Source organism: Pleuronectes platessa, chromosome 10 (assembly GCF_947347685.1).
Source record: "Pleuronectes platessa chromosome 10, fPlePla1.1, whole genome shotgun sequence".
NCBI classification, from domain to species: domain Eukaryota; kingdom Metazoa; phylum Chordata; class Actinopteri; order Pleuronectiformes; family Pleuronectidae; genus Pleuronectes; species Pleuronectes platessa.
Window position 1 is genome coordinate 25,075,444 of NC_070635.1, and position 19,737 is coordinate 25,095,180.

General features: G+C 41.0%; 1 protein-coding gene across 1 annotated transcript in view; it reads right to left on the bottom strand.

Annotated features, from left to right (window-relative positions):
* LOC128450082 (furin-like protease kpc-1) overlaps positions 1 to 19,737 on the bottom strand; it is a 161,698-nt gene that overhangs the window by 66,936 nt on the left and 75,025 nt on the right. The window contains exons 7-9 of the mRNA XM_053433529.1: positions 4,020 to 4,057; positions 3,068 to 3,147; positions 2,100 to 2,188 (exon numbers count right to left, since the gene is read on the bottom strand). Of these exons, the coding sequence (XP_053289504.1) occupies positions 2,100 to 2,188; positions 3,068 to 3,147; positions 4,020 to 4,057 (207 nt within the window). The remainder of the gene's footprint in view (positions 1 to 2,099; positions 2,189 to 3,067; positions 3,148 to 4,019; positions 4,058 to 19,737) is intronic.

The window sequence follows — 19,737 nt, forward strand, 5'->3', positions numbered from 1 at the left end:
AAATCTATTTATTGTCAAGTGATGGATGACAACACGACTTGTTTACATTTAGCTTTGCAGTGTTGCTGCAGTATTGAAGATAACTTGGCTATGCAGGTCTTCACTAGTCATTTATTACACATGATCTTAAACAGTGCTGGGACCTGGGGTACAAGAGCAAGACCCGACCTGAATCTAACTGACTGTTTAAAATGTGAATCCGAATCCGTACAGGTCCTGGGTTGGACCTCTGGTCCTACGGCTTGGCTAGAGCCGTGAAAACACACATGGTACCAAAGTGCATCCTTTACAAGAGCAACTGTACCATCCATAAAGAAAATAAAGTACTACTGGCGTGTGCCACGTAACATGTATAATGTCTTTAAACACAAATAAACTTGTGTGTCTGCAACATTGTCAGAGCTTGCTGGGAGGCTCTGTCCATCGAGCACTTACATACAACGATACCAACACCTGTTACAGGCAAATAAAGTGCATTACTAGGGGCAGCTGTGGCTGAGGGGTAGAGTGGTCGTCCTCCAACCTGAAGGTCGGCAGTTCGATCCCCAGTCTAACCCATCTGCATGCTGAAGTGTCCTTGGGCAAAATGCTGAACCCTGAATGGGCCCCTATAGAATAACAAAGTGCTGTGAATAGATGCACTGTATGAATGTGTGTGTGAATGGGTGAATGTAAAATTGTACTGTAAAGCGCTTTGAGTGGTCATCAAGACTAGAAAAGCGCTATATAAATACAAAGCCATTTACCATTACTGACATTACATGAGTGGAGTCAACTGGATCGTGAGACATAAGTAAAGAACACTAATATAACATAAGTTAGCCTATTAACTTGAATCATGCATTATATGCTATGATTATATGCTCTCTTTGTCTGATTCTGATAAAAAACACTGGTTGAGGCTTTCTTAAAAGATCACTCTAAGTCAACTGATCCCAGAAGAAACAGAGAGTTGTAAATTACAGAGTTACATGTCAACTCTCTTCAAATTACTTATTAAACATGTTTGCAATACATTGAGCTGTTTCACTGGACTTCATTTGCCTTCTCTCTACTCATATATATGTTTACATTAAAAAACAACCCTTCAAATGAGGTTACTTGCTACAGACTGAAAATGTTCAGTACATTTTCAAAGCGAAAGCAGCAACCGAGGTAAGAACTCAGTCATTGCTCATTGTCAGACAGCGAGAGCAGGTCTCAACTGCAGCCAGTGGTTCAACATGCATCTTTCATTTGGGTCTTGCCCTTTCATCACCTGTGTGCCAGAATCTGTTTATGAGTAACGATAAAATAGACTCAGCAAGGTGAAATTAAGACTAACTGTGGAGAGAGATTTGTGGTCTTGCCTCACAATATGTTTTTTCTTTCTTCTCTTTTGGTCAATACTGCAAGAGGCTACCATAGGCTACTGACAAATGAGGGGAGGTCAAGGGTGAAAGTTCACAGAGCAGATTTTAAATGTCAGGGTTCAACCCAGAGTTTCATATTCCTATAGTCCGTGCTTCATGCTGATTACACCACTGAAAGAAATGGATTTTGATGAGTTCAGATCCGAGAACTTCGGAGAAGTCTCCTCCTCAAACATAACGTGATCCTCATTATTCTGTCCTTTCTGGCACTTGTAGTGCATCCTATACAAATATTGGATTTCAAAACAGAAAATCTTGGGTATGTAGTTCAATCACTCCAAATAAGGTCAGAGCAGCTTGATCGCAGCCAGTCACTATGTAGTATGTCATAGCCAGACAAAGATTAGCAGAGCTACTATATATACATAGACAAAGCACAATATCTGTTTGTGTTTATGAATGACATACAAATTTAAATGTAAAGAAATATTTCCCTTCGCCTGCCACTACAACCCTTGAATACTTAGTCTCTGCTGTATTATTCCCCCACAGACAAAACCATCAACGACTGTTCAGAGTTGCACACTGAACAGAATCAACACATGTAACAAATTTATTCAATGGATTTTTTGAGTTTATTATCATAAATGCTGTCTAGACTAGAAGAAGGGATTAGTTAGCTCTACAAAGATTTTTCTGTAAAGCATGCCGCACACTGTCTCTATTAGGCTGTGTTGTTTGCCTCACCTCCAATCCTGGCATTGAAGGCAATACCCACACCGCAGTAGGAGTTGTTGGCCTCCATGGCAACCTCCCCTGCACACCGGGTGCCGTGACTAAAACAGAGAGGGAATAAGAGGTTAGCCACATACTGAGACAGATGAGACACACACTACATCCCAAATTTAGAGCCGGTAAGAACTAACACATCAAAAAACATGAACACATACTCAAACACATCTATCCATCCATTAACTACACAGGTTATCCTTAGAAGTTCGTGGGGGGAGCTTGAGCCAATCAGGTGACATTGGGCGACAGGACAGGCCGCCAGCGAATGGCAGGGCCAACACGGAGAGAATATTCACACTCACATTCACACCTACGGCCATTTAGAGAATTTCCTATACTGAGCCTTATCTGCATGTGTTTTTACTGTGGAAGGAAGTTGGAGTACCCATAGAAAACCCACGCAGACACAAGGTTAAGCAGGAATTTGAACAGGCAACTCAGCACCTTGCTGCCCAAACTTAAACCCAAAACACCATTCTACTGCTGATTGCCTGTTTGTACGCAGCACTGAAAACATAAAACATTTAACCTAGCTAAGCGTGACGCATGATGTATGCAACTGTTTATGTTTATGTTTTTGCCACAACACAACATTGTATCTTATGCTAATATCTTGGTAGGCTCACCTTTAGTTACTGTGGCGACATTAACTAATTGTTTTCTGTTGTGGCATAGGACTCAAACATTAGTCATTTTCATTATTCAGGATTATTTAGGCTGTTTGTCTGTCTTATGATGTCTCTGGTTAGCAGAATTTTTTTTTTTTGTGTTGCCAGCTCATTCATTAGAGAACAAGAACCCATAAAATGACATTTAAAAAATGCATCTACACCACCTCAGTTTATTGGACATGCTAACTATATATGGGTCCACTGATTAAATCTCCCGATGAAAGAAGCAGAAAGACAGGCAACAGTAATTACCTGTTCTCCTCATCTCTGACAGGCATGGGATCGTGAGATGGTCCGTGTGAGGCACACACGTCCAAACTGGCGAGGGCCTCCTATAAAGCCAGACAGAAAATGAATGAAGCTCTATGTAAGACCACGCAACTCTCAAAACCAGATGCAAATGGCACAACAGAGTCTAATGAAAAACTATTGATCGTGACACTTGAATTACAGTAGTCTGTCATCATATTTCTTGTGACTGACTGCAATCACTGTCACTGAGGAGATGCCTGCTTCCGTGTGCCCGTGTGGTTTATGTGTGTGCATCATAAAAGAGAGCATGTTTGAATGACTTGTTACTCGGTGTGTAGGAATAACAGCAGGAGGATGTCTTGGCACCAAACTGAACAAGACCAATTATGTCTCTCTCTCTCTCTCTCTCTCTCTCTCTCTCTCTCTCTCTCTCTCTCTCTCTCTCTCTCTCTCTCTCTCTCTCTCTCTCTCTCTCTAGCCAGGCTTATCCATGCCAGACAATCTGCTCTGACAAAGTACAAGTTGGCCTGCGTGCTTCAAGCAGCCGATAGGATTATAAATGACAAGGCAGGAGCAAACATCACTGCCACTCCACATATGCTGTATGGATGGCCAGTGGAACAACAGCCTAACAGAATAAAAAAGCTTCATAATTATATGAAACTTATTGTTCCAGGTTTTTAATGTAATGGAGAAGTTGGGCAGTTAAAGAGAAGGTCAATACAAACATTTTTCTCCATTGAAAATCCACTTGTTTTTGAAGTCAAGTGGCACTCGTGACTGAATACAATCTTGTGAAAGGACAACTGAATTATAAATTGCATTGCCCCATCTCTGAGATCCACTTGAGATAACTAGAATGATGATATTTTACAGCCAAGCTATAGCATGTTTGGGTAAAGATGAGTTACTTTTCGAAAATCGAATCTAAAGACATTTAAAGTTTACTTACAAAGTTTCTCTTCAGGTCTTTATTTGTGTGATCAACACCTGGAAAAAAAAAGAATGAAAAGTAGAAGGTACAATCTTATATTAAAAAAGAACAAATGTTGGTTTGACAAAGTTTACAGTGAACGTGTGACATTAACATGTGAGGAAGTCCCAACCTGTGGGACAACTGTAAAATTAAGCTCAAAACTGTCCAACACTTGATTTAATTTTAGGGTAAGTACCTCTGCCAAGGAAGTTATGTTTTCATTTGAATTTGTTTGTTTGTTAGTTAGTGAGCAGGGTTACGCAAAAACAATACTTGATACACGATTTCCATGAAATGTTGTGCAGAAAGAAGAGTATTTTCACATGGTGGGATATGGGAGTTAGCCTTGTAGAAGGTATCCTTTCACCACCCCCCTTTTAGCTGTATAATACAAGCAGAGAAAAATAAATAATTAAAGTCTTGAATAAGTTTCTGCACAAAATAGGCTCGGAGCTTTCCATGGTTGATTTTAAGTGTGTGTAGGATTAACCCAGAAATCAGTTTCTCAATTTTTATACTTTTGTTGCAGTAAAACGGTGCCTGTTCAGACATGTCTAAATGCTCACTGTTTCATTTCATTCCGTTTCTCTGATAGCAGGGTCCTTTCATGTCATTTGAACTTAAAATGTAGAGGACAGGTTATTAAAATTTTGAAATTTGAGTGCCATACTAATAGGTGTAATTAGTTTGCCAAAATGTAATGGAGTCTAGTTTTGAGTTCGTTTTGACGAGATCTCGCATTTTTGCAGTGTGAGACATCGCACATGAAAGATGGATGAGTGAAGGAACAAATGGGCACAGAATAACATCTGGGCCCCAAATTTTCATTCCATTTATTCTGCCACTCTTTCCATTTCTTATTCTTTCCGTCACTCTACACCTCTTCCTGCATCTTTTTATCATCCTCTCTTTCCACATCACTTGCCTCTCTTTCCTTTGCCCCCTCCCGATCCTCCCCCCCTGCCCTCACCCCACCAACCACCACCTCCTCCTCCTCCATCTCTGCCTGCTGCATCAGGGCTCCTGTGGTCTCAGCGAGAGACAAACGAATGAGGGCCCCAGGAGGGCCGCTCCTGCTCTGCCTCACATCACTCATTCACTACTCACTCTCTCTCTCAATCACACACACACACACACACACACACATACACACACACACAAATACACACACACACACACACACACACACACACACACACACACACACACACACACACACGGGACCTGCCAGCCTTTGTCCCATGCAGGCAGTGCCTCCGTGTTGTCATGGTAACCTGAAGTCGGTTTCACTGTTAAGGCCTGATTGTGTTGAGCTCAGGCGGGATGGATCCCTGACTGGGTGAAGCCTCATTGGAGCCTGACATGCCATGCCATGCTGTGCCATGGCAGGGCAGGTCAACCTGCTATGTCCTCTACATAACCATTGATTCTTTATATTCTCCTCACCCACCACTTTGAACACGCGTCTCCCTAATCAACAAGGTTTCAGATTTCTGCAGGTCTCTGCAGCCATCACATGTGGACAATTTCTCTTTGCTCTTGTTTATTTTTACAAATAAATGTTTTTCTAATCTGGGCTTCTCTGTGTATTTTTAACCCAGTCAAGTCCCCAAACTGTTGTCATTGTCAGCCACATTGTTTCTTAATGAAAAGATCGAGACAAAAAGCTACTTTCGAACATGAACTCCAGAATAAAATTCCAGACAATTGTTTCCGGACTTTCTCCTGAATTTGGCTTTCACAGATGAGAGAATGCAGAAGACATGTTCCCAACAACACAGTGTTCAGGCGAGGGCTGACGCATCATGCAGATCACATGTTGTTGTTTACAGTTCATAGACACCGACGTTGGTCTGTATCACCAAAACCTCTCAAATCTCATCAACTTTTCACTGGTCTCATATACATTTAAAGCAACTTTTTTTAATCGAGACACATTTTGAATCTTGGTTTATAATTTTTTTCTGATTAGCGTCCGTTATGTGTAAAAGACGTTATCAACATGCCTACTTGCTCTTGAAGAATCATCCACAGAATATCCTGCTTTATTCTCATTCAGGCTCACTCTGACATTATCCAGAGTTTTTACGTTGGCGTTTTCAAATAAAATCCCTCCAGGTAATTTCAGAGGATTAAACCCGGAGTTCAGTCCATGTCAGAAAGTAATTTTAATGACCAATGGTTTCACCGGTCGCATTGTTTCAACTGCAAGAAATTAGCTTTAAGATTAAAGCCTTGCTAACATCACACCCAAGGACACAGCCAATTGTGTTTGTTGGAAAGCAATGCCACAAAGCAAAGTGACCAAAAGCAAACATTAACCACGAATCTAAAAGGCTCCCCTGAGCTACAGTTCAGAGTTAAGGCTACAATGTGCATAAGACTCCAAATAAAACCATCCCACTCTTTCCATGCTTCCACCTTCCTGCTCTGTTAGGCTGTATAAATACAAAACCATTTACCATGTACCATTCACGCTCCACCCAGCCCTTCATTTACATTCTTGCCATCTAATCTGATTGGTTAGATGGACGAGGCCCTTTCAAAAACTTCAGAAGGGAACATATCTCAGCACTGCTGCCAGGCTCTTCAATGAGTTTGGGTCACAGAGCCTCTAACAGCAAACATCTCCACCCTGCTTTAAAGCAGCTTTCAAATAAAGACATATGAATAGAGTTATATGCTGTACCTGCAACTGGTGTGTGAGAACAAAGCTAGAAAATGTAGCACCGGTTGACACTGAGTTTTTCTTCTCATAAAGAATCAAAAAAGTTGTGTTGTTTGATAGATTTCTAACTTCTCAAGGGAACAAGAGAGAAGAGATCTGTGGCCAACTTTCCTCCTAATCTGAGCCAAGTTGGATTTCCATACTGAACACAAGGCCAAGCAGGCTTTCTGAGCAACTTTGTGTACTCTGATTTATGTTTGTGTATGATGAGTGAAGTGATGCTGCACAATGATCCCACATAATTACATTATTCGGATTTGCATGTGTCATTTAAGTTTAAAATGTAAAATGTCTTCCTAAAATTATACAGTGGTTTCTATCTTTAGTTCTTGAAATTCATCATTTGGAAAATCAGAAGAAGTGTCCAGCTGCTCAGTTGGGAACAGTAAAAAGAAAAGGAAGACAAAGTGAGGAGAACGGACGACTGGAATTATAAAAATCTGCAACGATAACCCCCCCTCACACTCTGTTACTGTTGTCACTCACATACCTTCCACCACTATCAAGGCTGATGGTGCACTGGCAATGACTGTGGTAAAACTCAAGGCAGGCACATTTATATTCAGTGGCAGCCAAATGCAGACCAAAGCCAAAGCAGGAGCAAACATGAAATCACAGGCAGCTAAACAATCTGTTGCTTTTAAGTTCATTTGTGAGCATGGTCAGATTTGGTCAGGTGTTTCAAATAAGTCGACCAATCAGTGACAATGTGCAGCTTCTTAAATCGTAAATGGCTTTGTATTTATATAGCACTTTTCTAGTCTTGATGACCACTCAAAGCGCTTTACAGTACAGTTTTACATTCACCCATTAACACACACATTCATACAGTGCATCTATTCACAGCACTTTGTTGTTCTATGGGGGGCCATTCGGGGTTCAGCATTTTGCCCAAGGACACTTCGACATGCAAATTGGTCAGACTTGGGATCGAACTGCCGACCTTCAGGTTGGAGGACGCCACTCTACCCCTCAGCCACAGCCTCCCCTTAAGCCTCTTTTCCACTGGTAAAACATGACAGTAAAAGCAACTAACATTTTTGTCTGTGATAGGAATGGACACAACGGCATTCACTCCTGGGCAGTGGTATGTGATATAGCCTTTACTCTATACTTTTTGTTTTTTGTTTTTTAAAGCAGCCCATCCAGCACAGCATTGTGTTCTACAAACAGTGACACTACTCTTACAGGTTTATTTAATTAATGATGAACTGTTTTAAAGTAACCGTCCTACGGGGGGACAGGGTAGGCCCCAAAGGCCCTAAGCAGTTTAGCAACAAAATAGTTTGAATATTGTCAAAAGCTGTGATGAGATCTAAAAATATCGGAAAATAAATGTTGCCTGTGTCGCTGTTCATTTGAATAAGTGAAGGTTTCAGTTCAATGAAGGGGTGAAGTACTGATACATTTTTTTTAATTACATTATTTAAAGTAAATAAAGTTGTTGGTCGACAATCTTTTGATTTGAGGGGTATGATATAGGTTGTGGTTATCCCTGCCAACATATTGAAGATGTCTGGTTATGTATGTATGTGAACATGAATTTACTTGTACATGTTGCTCTGAAACAAAAGAGGTGGTTGTTTGAATCGGAACTGGCACGTGCACAGCATTAGCGCCTGTATGCTCAGAGCTGCTGTGTCACACAGGTCAATTAGAGCGTCAAAATACTGCACCCTTGAGTACTTGCACAAATACAGTCAGTCAGATGTATTAACTCAGGTTGCACCATACTGCCAAAAATACAGCCATAAACACACTCCAACACAGTCCAAGGTCTTCTGAGTGTGAAAGTAGAAAGCCACGTCCCACAGTTAGGTGGAACACTGTAGGTGGTGGAGCCAATGCAAAACCTTCCATGAATACAAATGCTTTGAACCTGGCTGACCCAGTCTAGATTGTGATTTTGTGTGTGTGTGCGAGTGTGTGTGCGTGTGTTCGCTGCTCTGCATGCGTGTCAGCATTAAGCAGCAGCAGATGCACTCTATCTCCTTGCTCCTGCAGCATTCACGCCGGTCCTCAGGGTCAAACACACACACAAATCAGACACAGAGACGTGTCGGAGGCCATTTCGAGCCGACGGTGAGTCGTGCCTGAGCCGCCTCTGAGAAAATGAACCGACATTACTTCAGAGGAGGCCGTCGCTACACCTGGGGCCCCCACGGCTGGCTCTTGCAGCCTAGCTCTCCTCTGCAGGAGTTACTGTACAAAATAAGAGCAAAAGACAACAGGCTGCCTCAGAGACTGAGAGGTTTAGAAGGACTGTGATATATTTGGGATGCAGTAAGCCATGAAAAACCGATGCCAATATTTCTGTAACAAAGCTGCACGTGGCTGATAATTTGTGTTTGCAAGTGTGAAAAAGAAAAGGAAGGTGTGTATGTGTGAGTAATAGAGAAATGGAGAGAGACAGGGGTATGTTTCACCACCCGCTGAGGGTGAGACTTCCTGGCCCTACACCTCCGTCTCATTAATCAGCTCGGTATTTAAGAAGGGCTGAAGTGGACACTTGCCTGTAATTAGCTGGCTTTGTCAAGGATGTGTGTGTGTGTGTGGGTTTCAAAAGTGAGGAATCATGGGGAGAAGACAGAAGAGTGATAGAGGGTGGAAAGTTGAGTAGAAGGATGGGGGTGGGAACATGGGTGATGGACAGGCTGGGATGACGAAGAAGGGAGGACAGAATAGGAGTGAAGAGGAAGACAAGACAAGCTGGAAGAAGAGGGGAAAAATACTTTAGAGGCCATAACACACTGTCATCGAACGGCACACGTCAAAATAGCCACCCCTGCTATCTTCTAGGTACAACCCCCGAACCAGCAGCGTCCGGATGTGCAACGTGCCGCCCTGTGACACTTCATGTCCCTGTCCTATTTCCAGCCTTTCCACTCCTGAAAAATTATTTTTGTTTTTTCGTTGTCCTGATCTATGAGCGGCACTTCCTATTGGTGCTTGGCTAGAACTCGGTGTGTATCATGTGACGTGCTGCTGTGTTCAGCTCTAGGAGTATGGGTAGGTGAGAATTTTTTTTTTAAGACGAGATGAGACTGAAGGGAAATGATGGTAAGACAGAATAACAGAAGGCATGCGTGGATAGAGAAAAGGTTGATTTTTAAAGTGGGACATTAGTATTCAAGCTGCCTCCACTCATCCCCCCTCACCACACCCTGCTACCCTGTCTGCCCAGAGGCCTGCTCTCCCCCTGTGATGGGCCCACAGCTGAAGCTGGGGGTGGCTGAGAAAGTGTGTGTGTGTGTGTGTGTGTGTGTGCGTGTGTGTGTGCGTGCGTGTGATAGAGAGAGACATAGGTTTATCGCAGAACTTAAACACTTCCTTCAACGGAAATCTGCAGTTTAGATAGACCTCTTTTGTTTTTCTGCAGTGAGTTGCTTTCAGTGCACACTCAAAACTGTATTATCTAAATTTCACCTGCAAGTTAAAACATTTTCTGTAAATCAGTAGGTATTCACGATTTTTGATTTCTTGTTATTTCTCAGAGCAAATCTAAGCAGTGTCACACACGTTTACATGCACACATAGATCCATTGAGGTCCAGCCAGCAGAAAACAAAGTCAAGCAGTGTGATCTGTAACACTGTCTAGCACCAGAGCAGCTAAATACTGAATCACGACTTTAGCCTTAGAACAATAGAACCCGACATCATGCATACTGTGTGCAGGTTTCAAGGTCATGGTTTAGAGGATTTTCAGTACAGCAAAAACAAGAAATGCAAAAAGTAGAAGTGCTTCTTTTTTCTATTAAATTAAATTCTGGTTTATTGAACAGATTATGGGTGTCATTTTTTAATTCTATCATACTGCCATTGGGTACAACCCACTAATAGATTACATCTACAAAATAAAATCTTGAATTGATTACGGAGCTTGATACTTTCAACATTCAAGCAGCAGAGTATGGTGCATATTCGCTTTGACTAAAACACAATGACATTTGTTTTTAGTTTGTTTTGAGTGTGGATCCCCGACCTTGTCAGGCTGGCTTTACAGAAAAAAATATGTGTTTAGGTCATGGTGGCTCGGCTTTCTGCTTGATTTTTCATACTGCATCTGCCTGATGAAAACGAATCTCATAATTAGTTTTTTGTTTGTATATAGCTTTCGACTTTCTAAGGGGCTCCTGTGTTATATTTCTTTTCATGCAAGTGCCACAGATTAATGGTCTGAAAACTACTTTCCTTTTTTTATACTTACAACCATTTATACTGAAGCTTAAAAAATGTAAGCATTGGCACCAACGTAGAAGTTAATGGCTTGGCTCCAGTGATGTACAGTTGGCATTATTCAGCATGTCTAATAGGTTGTTTATTTTTCATAAAATGAAGACCCCTCAGGGGAAAAGGAGGTGATTTTTCCCTCAGTATTTGACACATTCACTGGTGATCCCATTCATCTCCATCAGCATCACTCAACATGTCATAGTCGCAGTGTACTCTTCTCCATCTATTAAATTCCTCGCAGCTCGCTGCTGCAGTGTCTGCGTACATCTTCCTGCTAAACTACCTCCCAACTCCTCCCCTGGTCTCCTCCGCTGCTTTGCTCTCATTTGACTAATTATATTCACGGGGAACAGTGTTGACAAATTCATTTTGAAACCCATTAGTCCCGTGGCGTTGTTTAAACAATGTGCACGTTAATGTCCATTGCTTATACCCCTGATTCACATTCTAATAGCCGCCTGATAAATCAGGTTATCTGCGACACCTTCTACACGCCGTGAAGAGCGGAAATTAGAGAATTATTAACTATCCGTGGCGTTCTGTTATGTCCGGGTGTGTTAGGAGGAAGAGGAGAGGAGATGACAGTGCCGAGGAGGGGGGAGGGAGGGAGACCCAGAGAGAGAGAGAGAGAGAGAGAGAGAGAAGAGAGAGAGAGAGAGAGAGAGAGAGAGAGAGAGAGAGAGAGAGAGAGAGAGAGAGAGAGAACAGATAAATTAAAGGGGTAGGTTATGTTAAATGGAAACCAGAGGGAAAAAGGAAAAGAAAGAGATAATAAGAAACATGAGGAGCAGCAGGACTATATAAGAGAGTAAATCTTGTCGGGACTAAGACAAACATTAGAGAAGAGTGAGAGACTGGGGGCATAACATAGAAGATCATTGAGGGGGAGAACAAGTAGAATATCGATTTAAGAACAGTGTACATTTAACTTTCTACTTTAAGCCTCAATTACTTTAGATATAAACTCAATGATACATATATAACATGACCATTGAAAAGCTGCTAAAACCGGATGCTAAATTTGAAAATGGATCTGCGTCTTTCAACATTTGGGCATTAAATCGTTTAACTTGTGTTTAGAGCCAGCTCATGTTGTCTGTACTTCAGTCTTTTATTTGACGGCTATAATGCTGCATATTCACAGACACAACCCTCTGTGAATGCAGTTCTATGACAGAGCTGCTGACTCACTATGCTCCAAACCTTAGTGTAAGATCTTCCAAACAACGGCAGCAGTACCTAAATCAAGGCTGGTAACAGGATTGGGCCCTGAGCGCTTGCACTCCTTGCCTGAGGAGAGTAGGCTATACTCAGCAGCACTTCACCTGTTTGAAAATCATTGCTTAAAACATATTGTTATTAGAAAACCCTGTTATCCCCTGATTTTCAATTGGTTTCAATGGATGTTCTTCTTTCTTTTTATATATTTGTTTTTATGTTATCGGTCTTATTTTCGTTTTGTCTTGTTTCGTTGTGTGTTGTATTACTCCAATGTATAGTATTTTGTAAAGCACTTTATAACCTTATTTTAAGTGCAAAATAAATTAAGTGTGTTATAATTGAATAAGACGTGACCTTATTCCTTTAAGTGGACCTGTCCAAACATAGAGTGTTAAAGGTAACATACACATGTTTAACTAAGATGATAAAGCGGTTTTTCTAAAATCAATATTCTCTCACAGTTTTCACTCTAAAAATGTATCACCACTAATAAGTTTTCAGGTAGGAGTGAGACAAATAAAATTGGATCAAGATAGGGTGCTTAGGGTTATCAGGGGCTGGTTTATTTGAGATTTTTTAAATGTTTGAAAGTTAGGGCAAAGTCAAACATTTTATCTCTCTCTCAGGCCACAGCTATGGTAAATGTAAGGTTTTGTGTTCACATTACAAAGTAGGGTATCTCTGACATGTATGCAGACTATAATTAGACGAACCAAACCCCTTTTTCATGCCCCTGCACTGTCTTGTTGGTGCCCTTTGTGTTGGACAGCCAAGTGTCATCACAGTGTTGTCATTGAAATAAAAAAGGGAGCTGCACTTATAAACTTCGTGGTGATATCGGTCTCATACACTCAAATTTAAAAGAGGATATGTGATTTGTACTTCTTTCAAGACCTTTAACATTGTGGATGAGAAATCTTAAAGGAATCAGAATGCATTACATCAGGAGCATTGTACAGTCCATCAGTTGGACCAAGACTCTTCTATGTTTAAAGATCTGTGTTTATGTAGCTGATTCTTCTATTCACCACTGTGAAAACCAAATTGAAATTCAGCAATCTTATCAAACATCAATGCAGAAGAAAACTGCACATCATCAAAACACATGTGTTGTTACCTACACTCATATTCCTGCTCCCTATTGGATATATATTGATCTAAACCATCTAAAAATGTTCATTTCTCCTCTACCTCCATCTTTACCTACTCCTCACTTCTCCACCCAATCAACGACCTAATCCCGACTGCTTCTCTTACCCTTCCTCCTCTTTCCTCTGTGCTTCCCCCCTCCTCCTCCCTTCACCCGCTGAACAGAAACAGAGTCTGATGGTGTCAGTAGCCCTGCCTGTTGGAGAGAGTGAATTAGACACACACGCCTGATTAGCTGCTTGTTTACCCACCATCACCACTACGGTTTAGATCACGGGGCTTCAAGATCAACACCAGAGGATCATCTCCTCACACACACACACACACACACACACACACACACACACACACACACACACACACACACACACACACACACACACACAAACCCACTATCTTGACCACTGCTTCTCTGTCTGTGTGTTTGTATGTGGTGTGTGTGTGTGCCATCCTGTCCCTGTTGAGTCGCCCACCATGGCAAAGGGCTCTTAATTAAGAGGAGTGTGTGTGTGTGTGCTCTGAGGGTGGAGCAGCTGGCAGGAGGTACTGTGGCCAGAGAACATCTGCAGGAGGCCACAACGCAGCACGCCTGCACACACACACACACACACACACACACACACACACTTGCACATCAAAATTAACACACTTAAACACACGCACCATCGCCATTTGGCCATTCAACTCACACCCCTGAGAACATGCACACATATAGACCCGTTGAACACTACCATCACCACTGCTGATGTACCAGTGGGACTGTCACCATGGCAACCCAGGACTGGTCATGTCACCCTGATTTAGTGAGATGGGTGACAGCAAGAGAGAGTGAGAGATAGGCCGGCGATAAAAGAGCAAAAGACAAAGACGGAGAGTGAGGGGCATTAAATACCCTCCACAATGCTCCGCTTCAGTCTTCTTTTGAAACAAAGGGGTAAAGAGAGAGAAAGAGAGAGATAGCGAGAGAGAGAGAAAGAGGGAGAGAGAGAGCGAGAGAATCCAAAGGCGTCTCATCCACCAAGCAGCTCTGGATGTGAGGAGGTCAGGAGCTTAGAGGACTTCAGACGCACCACAGGGCCCTCAGAAGTCAGTCTCTTTTCTCAGTAAGTCAGAAGGAGAAGTATAGCTGTGTAACACATACACACACACACAGACACAAACACACACATACACACACACACACACACACACACACACACACACACACACACACACACACACACACAATGTCATCATGTTGATAGAAAGTGGAAAGGTAGAGAGGAGGAGAGGGATTTTGTCCTTGCTACGGGGCAAAGGCTACAGCTGAGGGTAAAGGATTAAAGGATCATATCAGCGTCAAGAGTTTTCTTTATCTCCTGCTGTTACGTGTGTCAGTCCATATAAGGATTTTACTTTAACATCAAGTGTTTTGCTTTGCTTTTCACCCCCATGACATTGTATGTCTTCTGTTACAATATTAATGCATGATTGCAACATTACAGTAAATTAAAGGTATTTCTGCGGTTACCTAAACAGGACCATGACAGAGTGTGATTTCAACCAATTGCTTCCTGAGCATTTTCTCTTAGATCTGTGCATACATGTTTTACATGTGGATTTGGTGGTGATGTATGAAAACAGATATTGGGAATAAATCTATAATGGCTGATGGTTTGAATTATTGCTAGTTCTGTTTATTTGATGTGTTTCAGTGTGCCTGAGGTTCTCCGCTGTACAACAAACTGCCTCTCGGAAGACATTAAAGATTTTCTCAGTCCTAAGTCGAAGTCTTAATAATATTGTACATGAATCATTTGATTTATATGTCATTCAAGCTGCCACTCCACTAGAGAGACAAAAAATTGCTACAGATTGAAATATCAGATCTGGATGGAGTGATGTGGAGACCGTAACCTTCTTCAAATTAATACTTGAATCATACATGATTGCCATATTTCCATCACCTTCTCTGCATCACATTTTCCATCGTTTGAGATCTTACTGGAACTCTTTTAATAACATCATCTCACTCTTTTCTCCAAAGACGGATGTGACTCAGGTGAGCTCCAGTGCCCTAATGCCACTCTTCACATGTTTCTATTAGATACACTTGAGATCACCTTTTTCTAAATATTTAGTTACAATTTTGAGGACTACAGATAAAGACAATAACACTAGTGATCGCTTGTGAAAGGCTTTCTTCCTTGTGGAAAAATAATCACTAACATACGTGACCGCCATGCATTATCCTGAAAAATTATGTGAGATGCAGACTACCAATCATCAAGTCCATGGCCTCATTTGTTAGCAGTAATTGCACCAGGGTATAACTATTAATGTAATAATGATGTTTAAACATGGGACACTGAGCACCTTTAAGTCATCCTCTGTTTGTGTTTTGCTATAATATTCCATCAATGTGTTACATAACAAAGGGATGAGCTTATTAATAGCTGAGGCTGATTTGTTAGAGGTAAAAGCCAGGGTGTAAAAATAATAGAACACACGAGCTGCTTCTTTTAAAGGCATTTGGTGGTTTAAGGTGAATATGTCTGGTTTAAAAAAAGACAAAGGTCGGTAGTGAAGAAGGCGAGGGTTAACGTAAAGTAATCTTTGGCTTCTAAAGAATAAAAGGTCAATGTCAACAGCATGAGCCTGGAGTCTCTGTTTGGACATGAACTGGGAAATGGTCCGTACATGTGTCATTGCTAATAGCTGCTGGAGCTTGTGAATTTATTTCAGGCTCAGCATGTGGCAATGGGTGTGTGTTTGTGCGCATAAGCAAAGTCCTGTGTGTCTGCTTTGTGACTATGCATCTGTTAAATAGTTGTGTATGTTCATGCATGTGTGTGTGTGTGTGTGTGTTTGCGTGCGTGGGTGCGAGGAAGATAGCGTAGTGTGACATGAGATTTACGCATATTCATAATTCAATATTTTTGCTCCTTAGAGTGTTCTATACAATATTGATCTGCAGCAGGAGCTCAGAGTATACGCGCTTGACCATTGACCCCAATAAAAGCATAATACGCCTCCATAAAAAACAATGTGTCCCCAGTCTGCAATGACTGGGTGAGCATCCACTGAACCGGAGCAAGTCCAGTAACAGTCCTGAAATATGACAAACAGTGACTGTTCAGGATTTCTGAGAATATTTCACATCAAATAAAACCTTTGAGCACATTTTTGTAGAAAACAATATTTTTGAGACTGTTGACAATTATATCTTGGATTTGAGGTGAGCTTACTTTAAAAAAAAATTATTTATTCGAGATTGCAGTTCAGATTTGTAAAGGTCAAGTAAATTTTCTGTAAAAACAAGAATTTAGATGCACAAAAAACTCTTGTTTAACTAATCAATACAAAACATGCCAAACTGCATACAGAAATAAATCGAGTTAAGCACCGGTTTGGTAAGAAATATCTAATCACAAAGCTAAACATTCTGAATTGTACACTGTTAATGTCAAGCCCAAGTTAGGGCTGAGATAGAACATCGATAAAACATTCAACAATTTGAATTGTTTCCCTTTTTACACACATTCCATACAGTTAATATTGCTATGATCAAAACTAAAGACACACTATTTTGAATTTGGTACAGCATCTGATTGGTAACAGCAACAAAGACTAATCGTTATTTGTCACCAGAGGGAATCAAGCAAAACAAGCAATATTCATTCTACTGTTAGTTATTTTTTGTTCACCACCAACTATTTCTGTCTCTTTAAATGCTTAGTGCTTCACTAGCTAGTTGCTTACAAATAATTTTCCACAAATAATTTATACATAGTGTATACTCAGATTACTAACCTTTTCAAAACAAATATAAAACATTTCATTGCTGAAAATTTGGTTTTTGAAACAATAGCTATTGTACTGAAGAAAGCAATCTATGTATTAATGAGTACAGCTTTGATACAACAAATTTAAAGTGGGATTTCCAGGGGCTAAAGATACTACCAGCTCTTGAGACTTTAGGGAGACACAGCTAACGTTACACATTATGAATACAGAAGTACAACTGAAGCACTGTTTGGTATTAGTAAAGTTCGCTGGATAAGAAAATCTCTTTTGTTACCTTAACTAAACCAGCACAGATAGACAGAGGAAATAAACATGTTATGATTAATTTAAAGACTTTTACATAGAAGATCATAACCGGAATGCAGTGATTGAGTGTATGTGTTTTTGTGTGTGTGTTTGCAAAACTGTGCATGCATGCTTGTGTGCTAGGGTAATATAGTAATGAAAACATGCTCTGGTTCCAGCCAAATTCAGCATTAATGATGGACCAAGATCAGTTCTGTGAGATCAAATACTCCGTCTGTTAAATAATGTAGCGTAAAGGGCCAGTGACAGTCCCATATGGACCAGAAAGATGTTGGAAACCTAATGTATAGCAGGTACTGGAAGTATGTCAGCAAGTGATGTTAAATACTCTGGGGATAGAGGAAGAAATACTGCCAAATACAATGTGTATAGTATTTATATGTGTGCACACATTTGAGCTTGTGTGCATTTGTGTGTGTGTGTGTGTGTGCGTGTGTATTTGTGACGATGTTGCCAATGTGTGTCACTCATCAATAATGTACGGTTCTTGGTTCGCCCCTCTTCAAAGCTAGTGACGCTCTAGTGTTCCACATAATTAACTCCCTCTGTCTCATAAACACACACTGACACACACATACACCAACACAACTAAACACAGTTGAGGAAACAGCAGACAAACAGGCATCCAAGGAAAATTCATACAAAAATGATGTCAAATGTCTCTTTCATTATGTTATATGATCTTATTTATTGTGTTTTTCTCTCACAGTCTGAGAGAAAAGAGAGCGTCAACTAAGCCCAAGGGCAAGCTGACCTGATAACACTGATACTTTTAAGTCCTGATGTGAGAGAACATTTTCATAGAAAACAGCAATACAATTCAGTTTCTACTCTACTTGCATAAAAACATCTGCTTAAGATATTAAATTACCCAAGATATTTATATTCAATTTAACTGAACATAAAAAGAAACAGCAAAGAACCGCATTCTTGTTCATATTTGTGGTACACTGACCTTTTCTGTCCATTTATCATACATTCATTCATTCACTTGCATGCTTTCTGGTGAACTTTGGGGAGAGGTGTAAAGTCGCACACTAGGTAATGTTTCAGAGAAACAATGCCCATTCTAGACAAAATATAGTACAGCTTGAAACCTCTTTCAAGGTGACCAGTAGAGGTTCTACATGGAGTATCAGGAAAAGCTGTGGGGGTCCTCTGTAGAACAGTGTATCTGAACTACTTGATGGGACTGGCACAGGCGCTCAACAGCCAAATGATTTATTCGTAAACTCCTGAAATAGGCAGAACCCTTTCTCCCTCCCCTTCCACTGACAGCAGAGTGGCCCCTGCTCAGGATGACGGTGATGTCATGTGAAACCAGAGGTGGGAAGTAACGAAGCAGAAATACTTTGTTACTGTACTTAAGTCGATTTTTCACATATCTGTACTTTACTTGAGTATTTATTTTCCTGACGACTTTTTACTTTTACTCGTTACATTTGAAAACAAATATCTGTACTTTCTACTTCTTACATTCTCACAACTGGCTCGTAACTTGAGCAGCGGAGGTTGGCGCAACACAGGCTGTACACACGGCGAACCTCTCTCTCGCTCACTCGCGAGTTTGCTGTCGGGGGGCAGCGCAAGACCTCAAGCGTCCGAAGGTTGGTCGGGCTGCCTTGCTCTACCGAGGTCAAGCTGTCCTTGTACTGTAATGATCCCTCCGCAGGTTCACATTCAGAAACCTTGTCACGAGTTTGACTGCTGATTAATAGAGGGTAAAGGGCAGAAAATGTCACACCTTGTAAAGCCCTATGAGGTAAATATTGAATATGGGCCAAAAAAATCTAATTTGATTGATTGATTAATACTATTTTTCTTATTTCCCTATAGCTATTTTGAGCCAGTCAAGCATAAACCATCCTAATGATGTAGATTCTGACTAACACACAAAATCAATTCTATTTTATTTGTGGAGCACCAAATTATAAAATACATTTTCTCAAGGCACATTACATAGTAAAGTCGTGACCTTAAAAATTATGGAGAATGAGTAAACACTTTGGCATCTGTGGAGAGAATAAAAAACCTCTAGCATAACCAGACTCGATGTGGGCAGCCATCTGGCCCGACTGGTTGGAGTGAGCGAGGAAAATGGGGTAGAGAAGAGAGGTGGGTAGAAAAAAGTGGAGAAAAGAAAGAGAGAGAAGTGGAGGTGGAGGAAAGGAGAGAAGGAGACTAGAGAACAATCCACGGTTCAAAATAGGCCCCCATCAAATGCACTGTTTCCTTCAGTTTGCTAAAACAACAGTGCCAAATCGATTTAT